The 21,887-nt window shown below is 38.6% G+C and overlaps 1 protein-coding gene across 1 annotated transcript in view; it reads left to right on the top strand.

Annotated features, from left to right (window-relative positions):
• The first annotated feature begins 1,509 nt into the window (after positions 1-1,509).
• The window catches only part of LOC122735819, a 32,572-nt gene continuing 12,194 nt past the window's right edge, over positions 1,510-21,887 (top strand). Inside the window, exons 1-2 of the mRNA XM_043977616.1 lie at positions 1,510-1,697; positions 20,007-20,183. Of these exons, the coding sequence (XP_043833551.1) occupies positions 1,653-1,697; positions 20,007-20,183 (222 nt within the window). The 5' untranslated portion in view covers positions 1,510-1,652. The remainder of the gene's footprint in view (positions 1,698-20,006; positions 20,184-21,887) is intronic.

Here is a 21,887-nt window from a genome sequence, read left to right as displayed (position 1 = left end):
CCCCAGCTTTTGAGGCATATAACCACACACATACACACACACACACAACAGGTACCAAAAAGGTACCAAAAACAGGTACCAAAAAGTGAGATAATTTTAAAAAAATGATTTATACACAAACTATTCAAATTTTATAAAATTAAAAATATTTTGCACAAACAAAATAAATATGGCTAAATTAGGAAAAAAGATGGATCAGGAGAAAAAAATTGCATTAGTTTTTTTGTTTTTTTAATCTGGACCTAGCAATTATCCCTGCTCTGCGAATCATTTGTAACTTGTTTTAAGAGCTGCTTGGGGTACTGAGATTAAGTGACTTGTCCATGAACACACAGACTGGTTTAGAATTTAAGAGGATCACAGATCCAGTGCGGAATGGACCTTTCGTATTCTTCAGCTAGGTAGCCCAGTGGATAGAGGAATAGACTGGAATTAGCAAGACCTCAATTTAAATTATGCTTCAGACCTTCCCTAACTGTGAGACACTGGGCGATCTTTCTCAAAATCCTTCTTCTGTAAAATGCGGTTAATACCACTTACTTCAAAGAAAGAGTTTTGCAAACTTTAAAGCACTATATAAATGCTAATATTTAACTATTCCTGGTTCTAAAGCCAGTTTCCATTCATTATACCCCACTTAATAATATTAAGTCTTGGGGCAGCTAGGTGGCGCAGTGGATAGGGCACCGGCCCTAGAGTCAGGAGGACCTGAGTTCAAATCCGACCTTAGACACTTGACACTAGCTGTGTGACTCTGGGCAAGTCACTTAACCCCAATTGCCTTACCAAAAAAAAAAATAGTATTAAGTCTTTTCTGGTTTCTAAGGTCAACTTTCCATTTGTTTCTCTTGCTTGAAGTATCTCTGATAAGTCTGACTCCTAAAATCTCTAAAGAACTGACAAACATCTACAAAACAAAAATAAAAAAGATAAATAGCCAAAGGAAATGGAGTTTTCAAGAACTGTGTTTCTTCTGCATCCCCACAGGGTGATGAGAAATTACTTAGTGAATGGGCTATTTCCTACTGAGAAAACAAAATATAATCGTTCCAATATTACTTCTCAGCCAAGGCTGATCCTTTCTACAGTAATACTGAAGAGAAAACTGAAGCCAGAAACGGGAAAACGATGGGTCCCCGGCAGTTGCATCCTCAGGGTCAAAACCCAGGAATTTTGAGATCAGTGAGCTGGTTTTGAAAGCAATCTCTTCCTCTCCCTCAGCCTGAGTTTGGAATTCCTAGAACTCCAGGCTGAGAAAGAGACAAAAAAAGGAAGAGAGAGCAGGGAAAATGCAAGTTTGGAAGGGAGCGGGGAGAGACTAGGGAAGAGAAGTAGGAGAGGAGAAGAGGAAGGGAAGAGACAGGGGCAGAGGAAGGCTGGGAGAGAGAGGGGAGAGAAAGTATAGAAGACACGAAGTAGGAGGGGGTAAGAGAATGCAGGGAAGAGAGAGGAAGGGGCGGGCAAGAAGTGGGCGGAATTGTGCCGTCCCTCCCCCGGTGGGGCAGACCCTTCCCGGGGTGGGGAAAGGGGGGAAGGGTAGGGACGAGTCCTGCGGGCGCAAGCTCAGTTTTACTCTCAGTCCCTAGAAGTCAGCCTGGTTGGGAAAGGCTAGCGACCCCGAGGACAGGAGCCGAGCGGGTCCGGAACGCTCCATGATGGGACCCCTCCTTCGCCTTCTCCGCCCGGGGCTGGCTTCCGTGAGTTGCTGGGCCCGAGGTCCGGGGGAGGCCAGAGAGAGGCTTAACTCAGCGCCGCGCGGGGGGTGGGGGACGGGGAAACACGCAGCGTGCCTGGGGTGGGAAGAATCTGGAGGAGAGGGGGAAGGGGTGCCGCGCGGGTCACGGTCACGGCCAATGCCACCGCCCCTGGAACTTCGGTGGTGCCTGCGAGCGGAATGCACCGCGTTCATCGTGCAGTCTTTACCCGCCTCAGCACACTCATACCCAAACACACACCCAAACACGCACGCACACACACACACACACACACACACACACACACACAGCCCAGGTGAAACTTTTAGAAGCTTCAGGGGGATCCTGAGTGTCTCCGGCGCTTGGGTCTCAGCGGATTCTTGGTTCGAATCTTGGTGCTGGTACTTAACCGTGTGACCTTGGGGGCAAGTTAATTTTCCTCTCTCAGGACTCAGTTTCTTCATCTGTAATATTACAGGGATAGGAGGAGGTGACCCCTAACGACCTTTCTAGCTCTAAGTGGTAATACTGAAAAAATAATTGGTAAAATGAAGAGATGATAATTGCCCCCTTCCTCTTTACAAGGATTTTTTTTCCAAACCTTTTATAAATTTCTCCAAGAGGACCATGACGTAGGGATGATGTCATGACTTGCAGTGAATTGGATTTAAGCGAGGCAGGGCTGTGCAAGTCACCAGCCTCACTGTCTCCTTCAGAGCCATCTGGGTCCAGTGGCAAGATATACATCAGGATGATTGGAGATGGCCTTGGATGTTTAAGGCATTTGGAGTTAAGTGACTGGCCGTGGTGACATAAGCTAGTAAGTGTCTGAGGTGACATTTGAACACAGGTCCTCCCAACTGGAGGGCCAGTGCTCTATCCACCATGCCACATAGTTGCCCTGAAATATGAGGGATTATATTATAGAGGAAACTGAGTCTCAGAGAAGTGACTTGCCCACACAGTTCATAAGGGTTAAAATTCAGATGAAACTGGCATTATTTGTTTATACATATACACATATAGGAAAGGCATAAACATATATAGTGTCTACTATGCTCCAGGAGGTTTATAAATATCTAATTTGATTTTCAGGATAATTCTCACAACAACCCTTCGAGGTAGTTGCTGTCATACTTTTACAGTGTCTGTAAAATGGTTATAACAACTACCTAACTGATGTTAAATGACTTGTCCAGGGGATGGTTAGGTGGCACAGTGGATAAAACACAGGCCCTGGATTCAGGAGGACCTGAGTTCAAATCTGGCCTCAGGCACTTGACACTAGCTGTGTGACCCTGGGCAAGTCACTTAACCCTCATTGCCCTGCAAAATAATTAAATAAATAAAACGACTTGTCCAGGTCACACAGCTAGTTAAGTTTCTGAGGCCAGATTTGAACTCATGTCTAGCTTTACTCCAGATCCAGCACCCTATCCACTGTACTACATAGCTGCTATAAGTCATAAAGAGGCAGCATGGTGTAGTGAGTAAGTAGAGAGCTGACTAAAAATAGTCAGGAAGGCCTAGGCTCAAGCCCCACCAGTGGCACATTCTAATCTTGAGACCTTGGGGAAGTAATTTATTCCCTCTAAGTGTCTCCAGTTAACTTCCCCAAATTATAAATTGAAGAGCAAGTGCCAGTCTGCATTGGTTGAGGGAGTTTTCTTATTGGCATTTCCCTATAACTATTTTCAGGATCCCCATGCCAGGAGGATAATACCCCTACTCAATTTAATCAGCATTTACTCCATTGTGATCTGACAAGTATCAGTGACAGATAGTATTGGTGAATTAAACAGAACAGGATGAAGTTTGAAGTAATTATGTTAGTTAGTGCCAGTTAAACAGCACAGGATCAAGCAAAGATTCCTAGGGGGGACTCTCTAAATGTCAAAGAACTATCTCTTTAATAAATTTCTCAATAGTTAGTCATATTCACTCGCTTACAGTTTGCAGACTCTAGTCTTTTCAATTTTTAAAAAAATGTGGACATTTCTCCTCTAGTATTGTGTTGCCTCTCCTTTTTTCCCATGATCTTTCAGATTTTATTAATTCACCAATCATATCTGGAAGTTATTTTAGTGCACAAAGATATAGTTCTTCTGGGCCAAGTGATAAAAATTTGTCAAGAGCAACTAGGTGCTCTCTTACTATCTTCTCTTATTGTATCCTATGTTTGAAATCCCTGTTAATAATTTTTGTTCAGTCATTTTCAGAGCAAAGTTCCATTCTCTGTGGCAAAAAAAACAAAGGAAATAAGAATTGAGTAGTTCTGCCTTTTCTTCTTTCTGTTGTCAGTAATCTTCATTCCATATAACCTCCCAAAAAAGGTCTTATCCCTTCTGTGATTCTCCCTTTTCTCCTTGTATAGCTAAAAAACAAAAACTAAACTCTTTTTTTGTTGTCCTTTGCTTCCCTTAACAGCTTCCTTCTATTTATTCTGAACATTAGTATTCTTGATGTGTCGTTCCCCACCCCCCCCTTAGGATTGGGTCACCCTTGTATTCATTTTCTTAAACTTACTCTTGCTTTCTTCTTCAGTACATTTCTTTTTAAGATCTAAGTTGGTTGGTGAGCTTCCTTGGCCATCCACATCATTCTCTTCAGACAAATCTTAGGTTTTTTTTTTTCTCCTTGCTGGAATTCTCTCTCTTTGTATTTTCAGAAGTTCTTCCTTGAGCATCTCCTATTTTTCCTCTTCTTTTACTCCCTTTCTCATTTCAAAATATCTTGAGGATTAATTTCTGGGAGCCTTTTAAAATGTATTCTCTCAGGGCAGCTAGGTGGCACAGTGGATAAAGTACCGGCCCTGGAGTCAGGAGTACCCGAGTTCAAATCCGGCCTCAGACACTTAACACTTACTAGCTGTGTGACTCTAGGCAAGTCACTTAACCCCAATTGCCTCACTAAAAAAAAAATATATATATATATATATATATATATATATATTCTCTCTAGCATCATTGTGACATTGGACTTAGAATAAATCAGAAATTTTGCTTGGTAGTTGATCCTGACTGTGGCTCCATGGTATTTAAATGGTTTCTTTCTGGCTGCTTGGAGTATTTTCTCCTTCACCTGACAATTCTGGAGTTTGGCTACAATATTCCTTGAAGTGTTCCTTTTGGGTTCTCTTTCAGGAGGTGATTGGTGGATTCTTTCATTGATGATTTTATCCTCTGATTCTACAATTTCAGGGCAATTCTCATTAATAATTTCCTGGAATACAGTGTCTAGACTCTTTTCTTAATCATGGTTTTCAGGTAGTCCAATAATTCTCAGATTATCTCTCCTGGTTCTATTTTCCAGGTCAGTTGTTTTTCCAATGAGATATTTCACATTTTCTTTTATTTTTTCAGTCTTTTGATTCTGCTCGGCAGATTCTTGTTGTCTTATGGAGTTATCAGCTTCTATCCGCTCAGTTTTAATTTTAAGGCCTTATTTTCCACGGTAAGCTTTTGCACTTCTTTTTCCATTTGACCAAATTTTTCAAGGAATTGTTTTCCTCAGTCATTTTTTGTGCTTCTTTTTGCAGTGTAACTCTAATTTCTCTCATTTATTTTTCCATTTTTTCTTCTACCTCTCTCATTTGTTTTTTTTTAATGTATAAGGTATTTTATTTTTTCTGTTACATGTAAAGATAGTTCTCAACTTTTGTTTATACAAGCTTTCCAATTTCAGATTTTTCTCCCTCCCTCCCCTCCCTCCCCCCTCCCCTAGACTGCAGGTAATCTGATATAGGTTATATCTATATATTCTCATTTGGTTTTTAAAAGTCTTTTTGAGCTATTCAAAGAAGGCTTTTTGGTCTGGAGATAAGATCATCTTCCCTCTTGAGTCTTCACTTGTGGGCGTTTTGATCAACTCACCTGAGTTTGAGTTTTGGTCTTCCCTTTCACCATAGAAGTTGTCAATAGTAAGGGTCTTTTTTAGTTTCTTGCTCATGTTGTAGCCTATTTTTAAACTTATCAAGTTGAAGTCTGCTCCTGTGGCACAGGGTTCACGCTTGCAAGCTTCTTACTGCTCTCAGCTGTCCCACTTTCATCTGCCCCACTCTCAGGTGCTTCACTCTCAGCTGCCCCACTCTTGGCTGTGTCAAGTTGCAACAGTGTTAAGCAGTCCACTGAGCCAAGCTTTGCTGAGGTGACCTGCCAGCTGAGACGAGTCGTGCTGAGCCGCCTTCCCCTTTCAACCAGGAGACAGACCTTTTCTGAAGTCTTCCAAATTATCTCAAGTAGCAGGATTTTGTCTCTCTTTTTGTAGGTTCTGTAGTTCCAGAATCTGTTTAGAGGCTTGATTTAATGTTTTTGAGGGAAATCCGTGAAAGCTCAGGAAAGTTCCTAGCTTCTCTCCGCCATCTTGGCTCAACATTCAATTTTTTAAAAAAAGATATAGATACACATACATGTATTCATGTATATATAAAAATAAATTTAATACAGTGTTACCAATATTGCCCTGTTTATCTTTGTTTCCTTCTGAACTTCCTTTCACTCTGTTCTGTTTATAAAAAGGGCTTCATTGATGCCCTTTTCTTTCTCTCTCTTTTTTTTTTTTTTGCATCATTAATTGCTCAGAAAAGCCCTTCTTCATAACAAATAAGTATGATCAAGGAAAATAAATCCACACATAGGCTGTGTCTGGAAATTTATGTTTCATTCTTTACTTCTAGTCTATCCTCTCTGTTAAGTGGAGGGAAGCATGTTTCCTGATCGACTGAGGTTGCCAATGCATTGATCAGAGTTCAGAGGTCTTTCAAAGTTGTTCTGCTTTGAAGTTAGTTATTGTAAAAATCTCCTGACTCTTCCCACTTCACTCTGAATCAGTTTATATAAGTTGTTCCATGTTCCTTTCATAATCTCTTTTTTTTCTTTCTTTCTTTCTTTTTTTTTGGAAGGGCAATGAGGGTTAAGTAACTTGCTCAGGGTCACACAGCTAGTAAGTGTCAAGTGTCTGAGGCCAGATTTGAATACAGTGACTGTGCTTTATCCACACCACCACCTAGCTGCCCCTTCTTTCATAATTTCTTAAAATGCATTACATTCATATACCATGATTTGTTAAGCTAATCAATGAGTATCCCCTTAAGTTTCCAGTTCTTGGCTACAACTACAACAAAATGCCCCCCCCCCACAATGAGGGTTAAGTGACTTGCCCAGGGTGACACTGCTAGTCAGTGTTAAGTGTCTGAGGTCAGATTTGAATTCAGGTCCTCCTGAATCCAGGGCCAGTGCTCTATCCACTGTACCACCTAGCTGTCCCCCCAAAATGCTTTTTATAAATATTTTTATACATGTGGATCGTTCATTGATCACTTTGGGGTCTATGCCTAGCAGTGATATTGTCAGGTCAGTTTAGTTAGTGATTTTTTTTAGATATAATTCCAAATTGCTTTCTAGAACGACTGTAGGAATTCATAGCTCAATGAACAATGTATCAGTATCTGTCCTTTCATTTCCTTTTTTACAATTGCCATTTTTCTTTTTTGTTATTTTTGTCAAGCTCATGGTTTAAGGTGGAGCTTTAGAGTTATTTTAATTTACATTTCTCCTGTTATTAGTGATTTGGATAAATTTTTATATGGTGATTGATAGCTTGCATTTCTTTTGAGAAGTGCATATTCACATCCTCTGATCATTTATCTCTTGGCCATTTTTTTTTTTTTTTTTTTAGGCAATGGGGGTTAAGTGACTTGCCCAGAGTCACACAGCTAGTAAGTGTCAAGTGTCTGAGGCCGGATTTGAACTCAGGTACTCCTGAATCCAGGGCCGGTGCTTTAACCACTGCGCCATCTAGCTGCCCCCTCTCTTGGCCATTTTTGAAAATGATGTCTCATTCAGCTGCTCTAGTCTCTCACCTCTGGCATGTTTTATCATGTGACCTCTGGGGTGATTGATCATTTCATTTTTAAAATTTAGGGTTTTTAATTGGCAAAAGCTACCTTCTCCTCCCTTGTCCACACACACTGAAAAATAAAGAAAACCAAAATCCTCACCCCATAGGCATAGTTAAGGAAAACAAATTTTCTGTGTTGGCCCTGTCTGAAAACAAAAGTGTTAACCTCTACCCTGAGTCTTATCCTCCTCTGGAAGAGTATAGTATATTGCTTGTGGAATTGTGGTTATTCATTGTTTGTTTGTGCTTATTCATTGTCTATCAGTTTTCTCTGTCCTTGCTTTATAAAGAAAAGTGTAGGGAGAGAGGAGACATCTAGGCTTGATCTCAGCTTCCCTGCCCCTAATCTCTTTCCCTGAGCAGAGCCTAATCCCTGGATTTTACCCTTTCATTCTTTTTAAATCCCTCTTCCCTGTTTTGTTTGAGACTATTCCCTTTCTTAATCTACCTTCTCTCTTTACTTGCCTTTTCCTCTTCCTGTTTCCCTGTTGAGAGGAGGTATCTTCCTTCCTTTCACCAGTTCAGCTGGTAGTGAGGTTAAGGTGTTGCCTGCTCTCCCTTCTTGGTTTTTTGTTTTTGTTTTTGTTTTTTTTTAGTGAGGCAATTGGGGTTAAGTGACTTCCCCAGGGTCACACAGCTAGTAAGTGTTAAGTGTCTGAGGCCGGATTTGACCTCCGGTACTCCCGACTTCAGGGCCGGTGCTCTATCCACTGTGCCACCTAGCTGCCCCTCCCTTCTTGTTTGTACAAGCCTTCTACTTGCACACCCTTCTTTTTCCACTCTTCTTTAAAATCATGAAAACATAAAAAAACTGATCCCAAGTCCTCTGTCTTATTAGACTTCCTTTATCCTTGATGATTTATGCAGTTCTGTGGGGACACATGTATCATCTCCCCATATTAGAATGTACACAGTTCATCTTTGCTTTGTGAAGGGGAAAGAGAAAGGAATAAGTATTTATATAGCACCTACTATGTGCCAGATACTGTGCTAAGTGGTTTCACAGATGTTATTTCATTGGGTCCTTTATAATTTATAGTTATTTTTTAGTCCTTTACAATTGCTTGCTTGCACTTTCCTTTTAGAAACTTACTGAAAAGATTATTTCCCAGTTAACTGTTTCCCTTGTAATTCTAACTTTGTTGATTTCATTCATCCACAATCTTTTTAGCTTCTTTTTATGTGTTGTCAACCCCTGAGCTCCTTTAGGACAGGGATGTTTTCTGTCTGTCTTTGTATCCACAGAGCTTAACACTTGCTTTACAGATAATAGGTGCTTAATAAATTAAGACATGGCCTTTAATTGGATATATGGTGGTAATGGAGCAAGGAAAATCAAAGATGGCCACTAAAGTTATAAACCCGGGTGACTAGAAGGATAGTTGACTTTCTTCAAAGTCTTTTTTGAGGGCCTGTATGGCCTGAGGCCAATTCATATATTTCTTGGAAGCTTTAGATGTAGGGGCCCTGACGTTGCTATCCTTTTCTGAGGGTTCACCTCCATCTTCCTTGTCACTAAAGAAGTTTTCTATGGTTTGCAGCTTTCTCTGCCTGCTCATCTTGCCCATCTTTTACTTGACTTTTAACTCTTTCTTAGTGTGGGGTCCTGCTTCCAGATTATACTATCCCAAGCTTTAGGGGGTCCCAGGTGTTATAATTTAATGAGGGGCAGTTTCTTCACTCACTTGGCCTTTTTCTCTGGTCTGCATAGATAACCCCAGGCCAACTTGCTAATTAACCAAGCAGCACAACTTTGTGTGCTATTGGTTGTTAACTCTGAAAGCTTGCACCCGTCCCCCAACTGGGGTGCCACCCCTCAAGGTTTCTTCCTGGTTCTCCACTGGGGTAGGACATCCAAATCCCCCTTAGCTCCTGCATATACTCCATAGACTCCCCCATCCCTCACTGCCCCACCAGTTCAGCCCTCTCACCAGACCATGAACTTGGTTCCAGAAGATGGGCACTTGATGATTGACTTTCTATAACCTTTTTTTTTTTTTTTTTGCTGGACAATGAGGGTTAAGTGACTTGCCCGGGGTCACACAGCTAGTAAGTTTCTCAAGTTTTATTGCAATGCTGTGAGAAGAAGAAAGGTATCTCTTTAATAGTGAAAGAAAAGACAGTTATATTTATAGTATAGATAAATTGATTTATCAGTCTCATTATAATATTCTCCACCTTGGGGAGGTACAGGGGAGGGTTTATCCTTATTTGGAGTTCCTGGGTCCTAAGCCAACCCCCAAGGTGGCTACCTTTTTCTGTGGAGGTCTGTTTTGGGGGTTTACACTTCATAAGGTGAATTTAGGGACAAATTTGGCTTTTTCTGTGCATGTCTCTTTCTGGTTCCCATAGCTAGTTTCAAAACATATTCATTTTTCTTTTATTTCTAGTCTGAATTTCTATAGGCTGTCATTTCCTTTATTGTCTTCAGGTCTCCATGGCCTAGCTCCCTCTGTTCCCGTTATGGGTACTGATTTATGTGGGTATGAGAACTTAGCATCCTGACTTGTAAGTTATCCATTAACTGGGATCTAACTCCCTTTGAGAGCTAATATCTGAATTAGAGCTTGGATCTTAGGTTTTTCTATTAACCCTTTTTTTTGCCTCCTATATCATAAGGACCACCACACCAACAATTTCTCCAGTGATACACGCTTACTAACTGTGGGACCCTGGGTAAGTCACTTTACCCCTGTTTGCTTTAATCCAACAGTGAAGGAAATGGCAAACCACTCCAGTATCTTTGCCATGAAAACCCCATGGACAGTATGGTCCACAGGGTCATGAAGAGGCCCACAGAGCTGAAAGACTGAACAACAGTAAAGATTGATAACCACAAATTTACTGAGAACAAGAACAATGAATTGCCTGGGGCTAGCCAGTCTTTGTCAATTCCAGACTCTTGATTGACTTATGGATCGCCCCCAAACAAACTATCCCTTCCCAAAGATTCTCCAGCTTATGGACTTTAGGTGATGAAGTATTTTTGGCTACAGCTTATTATGAAACATGCACTAAGGCCACAAGACATAGTAAATAACAGAATTGCATATTACTATCTCCCAAAAGATTTGAGTCTTCACTATAATACATGGAGACAACATCACAAAATTAATACATATATAGTATAGATTAACTATTTTATTTTGTTGGGGTTTTTGTTTTTTTTTGTTTGTTTGTTTGTTTTTGCGGGGCAATGGGGGTTAAGTGACTTGCCCAGGGTCACACAGCTAGTAAGTGTCAAGTGTCTGAGGCCGGATTTGAACTCAGGTACTCCTGAATCCAGGGCCGGTGCTTTATCCACTTCGCCACCTAGCCGCCCCTAGATTAACTATTATAAATGTGTTACAGGGCAGCTAGGTGGCACACTAGATAAAGCTCTGGCCCTGTTCAGGAGTACCTGAGTTCAAATCCGGCCTCAGACACTTGACACTTACTAGCTGTGTGACCCTGGGCAAGTCACTTAACCTGCATTGCCACACACACACACACACACACACACACACACACACACACACACACAAATTTAAAAAAATAAGAGCTACAGAAAGGAAACCTCCAGAGGGGTCTGGGGTTTTCCTTGAGCAGCAGGAGAAAGTCAAAAGCTTTTATAGAGTTCAGATGGTGGAGGGACAGATGGGGTGATCATCTCACTATGGAAAGTTCCCTTTGGGGATGGGGAAAGCTGGAATGAGGAGAGATGGTCCTGACTTCTGGACTTACCTGTCCCCTTGGTGTCACTCAGGGCAGTAGCCATGCCTAATGGAATTATCTCCCCAGGGGCAAGGGAGACTGGGAAGGGTGGTGGTCCTGGAATTATCTTAGTCCAAGGGGGTGCTTATCTCCCTTGCTTCTTTAGGTGTGTCTGTCCTATGGTCTAGCTTCTCAAGGAGAGTTACCCCAGACTTGTGTTTAGTTTAGCTGGCCAGTTTCCTATCCCCATAACAGTGTCTGAGGCCAGATTTGAACTCAGTTCTTCCTGACTCTGGACTGGTGCTCTATTCCTCCACCCCCCCACTCCACCCCAGTAGTACAAGAGGCTGGATTAGTTGATCTCTAAAAGTCTCTTCCAGCTCTAAAGGCTATCAGCTAAAAAAGGGGAAGAGGAGGGGATAAGCATTTATAGGGCATCTACTGTGTGCCAGGCACTACATTAAGTGCTTTACAAATATCTCATTTGATCCCCACAACCACCCTAGCTCTTATCATCCCCATTTTATAGTTGAGGAAACTAAGGCAAAAGAAAGTTAGGTGACTTGCCCAAGATCGTACAGCTAGTAAGTATGTGAGGTCAGATTTGAATTCAGGTCTTTCTGATTCTAAGCCCAGTGCTGTATCCATTGTAACACCAGCTGCTTCTAAAGGATGAGAATCAATGAAAGGAGAGATGATTTTGTATTCTTACTCTCCAAGCAACTAGAAAGAAAAAAAATGAAGAAAAGTTAGAGAGGCATGATCCAGTGCCAGCTGGATATTCTGCTGAAGCTCCCTCTGGGCGTCTGATAAGTGCTTGATTTGACATAATAATAATGATGTCAGCAAAAAAGTGACAAGAAGCCATGAAGGTGATTATTCTTTTTTAGATCATATTCTGACCAGGAAGGAGGAATTGTTTTCTGAGTTTAAAATGATGAGAACCTTGCGTGAACCATTTTAAGATTTGTGGTAACAGGAGGAAAGTCAGTCATTCAATAAACATTTATTAAGTGCCTACAATGTGCCAGGTACTATGCGAAGTGCTAGGAATATAGAGGTAAAAGACAGTTGCTTCTCGCAAGGTCATCACAACATCCTAATGTGTAATTTAAGATTCTAAATGTGGATTCTAATCTGTTCCCCCAGTTTTGGGGGAAACTGACTAAAATCACTGATAAAACGAGTTTAGGTTTTTAAGGGTTTATTGGAAAATAGAAAAAGATTGAGAACAGAATTCCAACAGCCTGGCATTCCTATCTTTCCTCAAATTTCCTGTGAAGTCCTCTGCCGCCACCACCACCAAGTCAGGAACCCAAAAGAGAGAGAGCTCTCCGCGTAGGCTCCCTTTCCTCCTTCCTGTCTCCTCCCAGAAAATAGGAGGCTCCTCAAGTTGATTGGCTGGTAGCCTTGATAGACAGCACCCATGAGTAAAAGTCATTTCCTGACGCCAAGGAAAAGCCACAATGCCTCTGAGGCATTTTCCTCATGGCGGAGCTTTCCCACAGCAAGTCTCCAGTAGGTGGCATCATTCTAATCATTACACTAAGAACTATGTTCTAACAAGATAACCAGGAGATAATGAATAGAGGGAAAGCCTTCTTAGAGAAGGTGGGAATTTGAAGGAAACCAGGATTGGAGCTGAGGAGGGAGATCATTCCAGCTATGGGGGACAGTCATTGTAAATGCCTACAGTTGAGTGTTTTGTTCAACAAACAGCAAGGAGTCCGGTGTTACTGAACTGAAGGGTACTTTGAGGGCTGTAAGGAGGAAAAAGACTGGAAAGGTAAGGGAGAGGACAGGTTATGAAGGGCTTTTAACAGCAAACAGGATTTTGTAGTTGATCCTAGAGATGATGGAGAGGCATAATATTTTGAGTGATTTTTAGGAAGGTCATTTTGCCAGCTGAGTGGAGATTAGACTGGTTTGGGGTGAAACTTAAGGTAGGGAGACAAACCCGCAGGCTATTTCAGTAGTCCCAGCATGAGGGGCCTGCACCAAGGTGGAGAGAAGGGGGTGTATGTGATAGATTTTATTTAAGGTAACATCAACCTTGACAACAGATTGGATATGGAGGTTGAAAGAGTGAGAAGTCAAGGATGACACCTACGTTTCTTTCTTTCTTTTTGGTGAGGCAGTTGGTGTTAAGTGAATTGCACAGGCTCACACAGCCACCTAGCTGCCCCAACACCTACATTTTGGGTGGGGGGGGGGGTGAGGCAATTGAGGTTAAATGACTTGCCCAGGGTCACACAGCTATTAAGTGTCAAGTGTCTAACGTCAAATTTGAACTCTGGTCCTCCTGAATCCAGGGCTGCTACTCACACTGCGCCACCTAGCTGCCCCCTACACCTACATTTCTAATCTGAGTGACTGGGGAGGATGGTGGTACCCTCAACAGGAATAGGAAACTTAAGAGGAGGGGAACGTTTTGGAAAAATGATAATGAATTATGTTTTGGACTCGTTGAGTTTAAGATGTATGTGAGGTAATGAAAAATGCTATCCACACCCAGAGAAGGAACTGCTGGAGTCTACTATTTTTCACTTTATTTTTTTCATGGTTTTTGGGTTTTTTTGTCTTCTTTCACAACATGACTAATGTGGAAATGTGTTTTACATGATTTTATACATATATGCATATATATATATATATATATATATATATATATATATATATACATACCCACTATATCAAATTGCTTATCCTCTTTGTATGGGGGGAGATGAGGGAAATAGGGAGAACATTTGGAAATCAAAAATTTTAAAAGTTGAATGTTTAAAATTGTCTTTACATGTAATTGGAAAAAATTATTTAAAAAATAAAATAAAATGAACCTTAGCAACACACATACACAAAAGCTGTATATGAGGCATCCCCTTTGAGATGTCAAATAGGCAGTTGGAGGTCAGCAGGAGAGGTCAGGGCTGGATAAGTAGATTTGAGAATCATTGGTATAGAGATAATAGTGAGGTATAATCTGATGTATCCTTCAAAGAGATCAGAACAAGGACAGGTAGAATTCTAGGCCTAAAACTTCTAAGTCAGCTCAAGAGGGAAGGAAGGAACACCAACCTTTTAGAAGACACAAAGGCCATCTAATTGATCAAGGAAAGGGAAAGGTCTAAAAAGATCCGTAGGGCTACACAGGGAATTCAATCCAATTTAACAAAGACATGTATATAAAATAGAAACTGGAGCAGGTAACTTAATATGCATGCAAAAAAAAAAGAGTGACATAGCCCTATAAGAATAGTATCAGGGGCATTCAGGATGAGCTGAGGTGAAAGGGCCAGATACAAAGGACTTTTTCCCCCCTTAAGTATATATTTTTTTAATTTTAAAAAATATTCATTTTGAATTTAAGTACATAAAGACAAATATTAGTTGTCATTGTCAAAGCTAACCTACTTTCCTGTGCTTCCTTCTAAGTTGTTATTGTTTTGTGGGGCAATGAGAGTTAAGTGACTTGCTCAGGGTCACCCAGCTAGTAAATGTCAAGTGTCTGAGGGCAGAAACTCAGGTCCTCCTGAATCCGGGGCCGGCGCTTTCTCCACTGCACCACCTAGCTGCTCCCCCTTCTAAAATTTTTGTTATCTGCTACATTTTTTTTCTCCCTGCCTCCCCAGCACATCCTAGAGAAGGCTAGACACTTGATATGTCTGCGTATGTGTATATACATACACACATAAAACCATACTATACATACTTCTATTTATTATTATTTTTGTTATTATTATTATTTTTAGTGAGGCAATTGGGGTTAAGTGACTTGCCCAGGGTCACACAGCTAGTAAATGTTAAGTGTCCGAGGTCGGATTTGAACTCAGGTACTCCTGAATCCAGGGTCGGGCTCTATCCACTGCGCCACCTAGCTGCCCACATACTTCGATTTACCAGTTCTTTCTCTGGATGTGGATAGCATCTTCCTTTATCAGTCCTTTGTAGTTATAAAACTCAAAATTATTTAGTCGTTCAAAGTTGTTCTTAGAATAGTACTGCTGTTACTGTGTACTCTTGGTTCTGTTCATTTCACTCTTCCTTGTTTTGTGCAAGTCTTTCCAAGTTTTTCTAAATTCAACCTGCTGATCATTTCTTATAGCACAGGTAGTATCCTATAACTATTGTATACCAAAATTTGTCTAGCCATTCCCCAATCGATGAACTTCCCCTCAATTTCCAGTTCTTTGCTATCACAAAGAGACCTGCTCTAAATATTTCAGAACATTTAAGTTCTTTTCCTTTTTCCCTAATCACCTTGGGAAACAGAACTAATGGTGATATTTCTAGGTCAAAGGGTATATACACAATTTTATAACTCTTGGGCATAATTCCAGATTGCTCGCCAAAATAGGTTGAATAAGTGTCCCAGTTTTTCTACATCCCTTCCAACAGTTGTTGCTCTCCCCTTCTATCATTTTTGCCAGTCTGATAAATGCAAGATGATATCTCAAAATTGTTTTAATTTGTATTTCTCTAATCAATGGTTATTTAGAGCAGGGCTTCTTAAACTTTTTCCACTTGTGACCCCTTTTTGCCAGAGAAATTTTTATGCAACCCAACATATGTAAGTATGTAAAATAGGTATACATAACCTTTTACTGTTGCCAAATTTTTATAACCCTCATATTCAGTTATGTGACCCCATATGGTATCATAACCCACAGTTTAAGAAGCTATGATTTAGAGCATTTTTTCATGATTTTATATTATATATATATATATATATACACATGTATGTATGTATATATACACACATACATAGTTTTGATTTCTTCATCAAAAAACTGCCTGTTCATATCCTTTGACTATTTATCAATTGGGGAATGACTCATATTCTTATATATTTGGCAGAGTATATATTTGAGATGAAATCTTTATCTAAGAAACTGTCCATAAAATTTTTCTTCCAATTTTTTCTCCTAATCTTGGCTAGGTAGTTTTGTTTGTATAAACCCTTTTTCATTTAATGTAATAGAAACTATCCATTTTATACCTTATAATGTTCTCTATCTCTTGTTTATTCATAAATTGTTTCCCTTATCCATAAGTCTAATAGTATATGTTCCATGTTCTTCTGATTTTCTTATAGCTCCTTTACATCAAGGTCATGTATCCATTTGGACAGTATCTAGGTAAATGGTGTAAGATATTGGTCTATGCCCTAATATATGCCAGACTGCTTTCCAGCTTCCCAGTTTTTACTGAATATGAATCTTATCCCAAAAGCTTAAAATCTTTAAATTTACCAAACACAAGGTTACTATAATGATTGCTACTGTGTATTGTATGAGTATTCTGTTGTACTGATCAACCTTTCTGTTTCTCAGCCAGTTACCAGATAGTTTTGATAATTACTGCTTTTTGGTATAGTTTAAGACCTGGTACTTCTAAACTTCCTTCCTTTACTTTTTTCATCAATTCCTTTGATATTCTTGACCTTTTGTTCTTCCAAATGAATTCTGTTATTTTTCTACCTTAGTAAAATAGGGTTTTTTTGTAATTTAATTGGAATTGCATTGAATAAATAGATTAGTTTGGGTAAAATTGGCACTCATTTTATTGGCTCTGTCTACCCATGAACAGTTAATACTTCTCCAATTATTTAAATCTGACTTTATTTTTATAAAAAGTGTTTTGTAATTATGTTCACATAGCTCCTGGGTTTGTTGGTAGGTATATTCCCAAATGTTTTATATTGTCTAAAGTTACTTTAAATAGGATATCTCTTACTATCTCTTCCTGCAGGGTTTTGTTGGTGATACATAGAAATTATAGTAATAGATTTTCCAAGTATATCATCCTATCATCTACAAAAAAGAGATAGTTGTATTACTTCATTGCCCTTTCTGATTGCTTCAATTTCTTTTTCTTCTCTTATTGCTATTGCTAGCATTTTGGGGGGTGGGGGGAGCACAGGTATTGCTAGCATTTCTAACAGAATATTAAATAATATTGGTGACAATGGGCATTCTTGTTTCAGTCCTAATTTTATTGGGAAAGCTTCCTAGCTTATCCCCATCCCCATTACAAATAATGCTTGCTGATGGTTTTAGGTAACTGCTTCCTATAATTTTTTTTGGGGGGGGGGCTGGCAGTGGGGGTTAAGGACTTGCCCAGGTCACACAGCTAGTAAGTGTCAAGTGTCTAAGGTGAGATTTGAACTCAGGTCCTCCTGAATCCTGGGCCAGTGCTTTATCCACTGCGCCACTAGCTGCCCCCCTGCTTCTTATAATTTTAAGGAAAAATCCGTCTTCAAGTAGTTTTGAATAGAATTAGTTTGTGTTTTATCAAAGATTTTTCTGCATCTATTGATGTAATCATATGATTTTTGTACCTTTTGTTGTTGATATAATCATTTATGACAATAGTTTTCCTTATGTTAAATCATCTTTGTATTCCTGGTATAAATCCCACTTGGTCACAATGTATAATCTTTGTAATATATTGTTATAGTATTTTATTTAGGATTTTTGCATTTATATTCATTAATGAAATTAGTTTAATTTTCTTTCCATTTTTGCTTGTCCTGGTTTAAGTATCAATAACATTTGTTTCATAAAAGAAGTTTGGTAGGACTCCGTCTTTGCCTATTATTACACATAATTTATTTTATTGGAATTAGTTGATCTTTAAATGTTCGGTAGAATTTACTTGTCAATCCATCTGGTCCTGATGGCTTTTTTCTTAGGAAGTTCATTTTGGCCTGTTTGTTTCTTTTTCTAAAATAGGTTTATATAGATATTATATTTCCCTTTCTGTTAATCTAGGCAGTTTATGGGGCAGCTAGGTGGCATAGTGGATAGAGCACCGGCCCTGGATTCAGGAGGACCTGAGTTCAAATCTGGCCTCAGAAAACTTAACACTTACTAGCTGTGTGACCCTGGGCAAGTCACTTAACTCCAATTGCCTCACAAAAAAAAAAATCTAGGCAGTTTATTTTTTTTTTTGCAAATATTCTTCCACTTCAATTGAATTGTTACATTTATTGGCATATAATTGAGCAAAAGTAACTCCTTATGATGCTTTTATTCATCTTCACCCAGTAGTATATTTATCCTTTTTATTTTTAATATTAGTGATTTGGGTTTCTTCTCCCTCTTTAAATCATATTATTTTATTATTGTTTTTCTCCTACAAAACCAGTTCCTAGTTTTATTTATTAAATCAATGGTTTTCTTTTTATTAATCTCACCTTAAAAATTAAAGATTTAGTGGGAAGCTAGGTGGTTGCAGTGGATAAAGCACTGGCCCTCGATTCAGGAGGACTGAGTTCAAATGCAGCCTCAGATGCTTGACACTTACTAGCTGTGTGACCCCTGGGCAAGTCACTTAATCCTCATTGCCCCACCAAAAATAAAATAAAATAAAGATTTTCAATTTGGTGTTTAATTGGGATTTTAAAAATGTTCTTTTTCTCATTTAATTGCACACCCAGTTCATTGGTCTGCTCTTTCTCTATTTTAATGATATAAGCATTTAGAGATAGAAATTTTCCTCTGCTTACTGCTTTTGTTGCATCTCATGGGTTTTGATATGTTGTCTCATTATTGTCATTCTCTTTAATGAAATTATTGTTTCTTGAACCCAAATTTTGTTTCCGTGGTCTCTTACTAAATATAATTTTTATTGCATTGTGATCTGAAAGGATGCTTTAACATTTCTAATTTTCTGCATTTAACAATAAAATTTTTATGCCCTGATATGTAGTCAGTTTTGAAAAGTTACCATGTACCACAGAGAAAAAGGTGTATTTCATTCTATTTCCCATTCACAATCTGTCCAGATATTTATGATGCTAGCTTATCTTAAGATTCTATTCACCTCCTTAACATCTTTTTATTTTTTGTTAAGATTTATCTAATTCTGAGAGTTCAAGTCCCTCAACATTACAGTATTATTATCTATTTCCACCTGTAATTTGAATTCCATTACACTAATGAACCATAAATTTGTTTAGCCATCCCCTAAACCATTGGGCATCCATTTAGATTCCAGTGTTTTGTTACCATTAAAATGTATTGTAAAGAATATTTTTATATATGTAGGACTTCTCTTTCTTTAGATTAAGGTCTATGTGTAGCAATGGGATTACTAAAACAAAGGGTATGAATAGTTTAGTGACTCTTCCCATAATTGCAAATTATTTTTCAGAATGGTTAGAACAATTTACAAAGAATAAGCAGTATGTTTGTCTTTCTACAGCATTATTTCTGTATTTTGTTATTTTTTTTTCCAATTTGCTGGGTATGTGGTTAAACCTCAGGGTTATTTTAATTTACTTGCCTCTTATCAATGTTAAGTTAATAAAATGGTCTAAGTCACTTTGCAAAACTTAAAACGCAGAAATTAAGAACATTTTTAATTGATAAACACCAAAATTTACTTACATCCAGATATTTAGATGTTCTTGAGGGAAAAAAATTCTTTAAATTTCAACGTCAACCTTTCTCCCTTCTTTTTGGAGGTATAAGATTATGGGTGTGGAACACTGCCTGTGCTGTCAAACTTGGTTTTGTTGAATTGTTTTTTTTTCCTCTTATTTCTTTTTTGTTATGAGGGATGGGTGGGTGGGGGGTAGAAGTAGCTATGTTTGGAAATATGAAAAATTATATTAATTAAAAATTTTAACAGAAAAAAATTTAAAGCAATGAAAAAAATAAAAATTTCATTATCAAACGAACATGACCTTTGTTTTTCCTCCCCCTCTTATTATTTTAGTACGTTCCTCGAATATTGGCAAATGGACTGGGGACCCTTTCAACAGCTAAAATAACAAACCATTTGAATGATACTCAGCCAGAAGAATCCAAAAAGCCTATTGGTCGTTATCCTGTTCCTTATAAGAAGGAACTACCTTTTGATATAGTGGAGCTCATGGAAGAAGTAGAAAAAAAGGTAAGTTTAAAAATTTCAGAAATAAATACAGCCTCATGAATTTATAAAATTATTTTAATACCTATTTGTATGCCTGGTTTGCTTTTCTTTTAATGGACATATCATATTAACTAGTCACAATACTGCTATAGTTAATGGTTAGTTTTAATATCTGTCCCCCACTCATATAGTTTAGCTAGGTCCCCTTTATATAGTTATTTTAAATAATTCTTAATGATCATATTTACAATTGCATTAATTTTATGTGGTACATTTATATTTAGATAATATTACATATATCATGATAGCTGATTATTTTATTTCTAATATAATTAATTATAGCATTTAATCATGTTATGGATTCTTTCATTATCATCAATAATAATGTCATAAAATAATGTAATTATGATTGATAACTACAGAGAATATATTATGATATATTATATCATAATTAATGATCATGTCTTATATTTATATAGTACTTTACAGTTTACAAAGTGCTATATATACATATCATCTCATTTGCTCTTCACAACACTGTAATATACACAAGTCATACATATATCTTACTCTTTACAGAAATTTCTTGTTGTTTTACATATATGTAAAAATGATTAATTTGGACCTGTAAGTGGAATTTAACTGTCACTTGGTGGTATTAAGTTACATGTGAATTAGCTATAAACTATGCAATATGAGAGCAACTGGTGGCTAAATGGTTAGAGCACTGGGCTTGTGATTGGGAAGACTCATCTTCGTGATTTCAAATTTGGCCTCAGACACTTACTGTCTGTGTCACCCTGGGCAAGTCACTTCACCCTGTTTGCCTCAGTTTCCTAATCTGCAAAGTGAGCTGGAGAAGGAAATGAAAAACCACTCCTGTATTCTTGCCAAGAAAACCCCAAGTGGAGTCATGAAGGCATGGACATGACCGAAACTACTGAACACAATAATGCAACATGAGACAATAGTAGTACATGTGGCACAAGTGAGAGGAGCAGAAAGATTCAGTGAGGGCAGTGAGAAGTCCCTTGATGACTTGACTTGTGAATATTTTAGGAAGTCCCAATTTATGTATTGTGAGGTAGGACTGGCTGACACACATGTTCATGTGTATTCAGACATGTAATAAAACCCTCCCCATGTAGCAGACTCTTCTCTCTGTTCTCCATTGAGCATCATTTGGCAAAATCATAATTGTTTCTAATCCTGTTTTGTCCTTTATAGATGTTGTGCATTACTGAAATTCTCAATCTGCCTATGCATCAGTAACCCACAAATTAACTTTTATATCTCCAAGGTGAAATGTACAAGTTTGTCCTTTAGCAAAGAATCCCCCCAAAAAAAAGCACCGAAAGAAAAATGTTAAGTTTGACTCAAAGGAAGTGATGAAAAACAAATATTAATTTTTTTCATTCTTCACTTGATAAACGCCATCAAACATGAGTATTGGGGGCAGCTAGGTGGCACAGTGGATAAAGCATCGGCCCTGGAGTCAGGAGGACCTGAGTTCAAATCTGGCCTCAGACACTTGACACTTACTAGCTGTGTGACCCTGGGCAAGTCACTTGACCCTCATTGCCTCACAAAAAAACCCCAACCAGAAACAAAAACAAAAAACAACATGAGTATTTCTATGTCCAGAAAAAGAGGGTTGGACATGAAATCACAAATCTCTATTATTTGCAACTTACACTTGAAAAAATATAATAAATTCAACACAAT

Source organism: Dromiciops gliroides, chromosome 1 (assembly GCF_019393635.1).
Source record: "Dromiciops gliroides isolate mDroGli1 chromosome 1, mDroGli1.pri, whole genome shotgun sequence".
Classification (NCBI taxonomy): Eukaryota; Metazoa; Chordata; class Mammalia; order Microbiotheria; family Microbiotheriidae; genus Dromiciops; species Dromiciops gliroides.
Note: the sequence above shows the minus strand (reverse complement) of the source record. Positions and strands in the feature narration are given on the sequence as shown.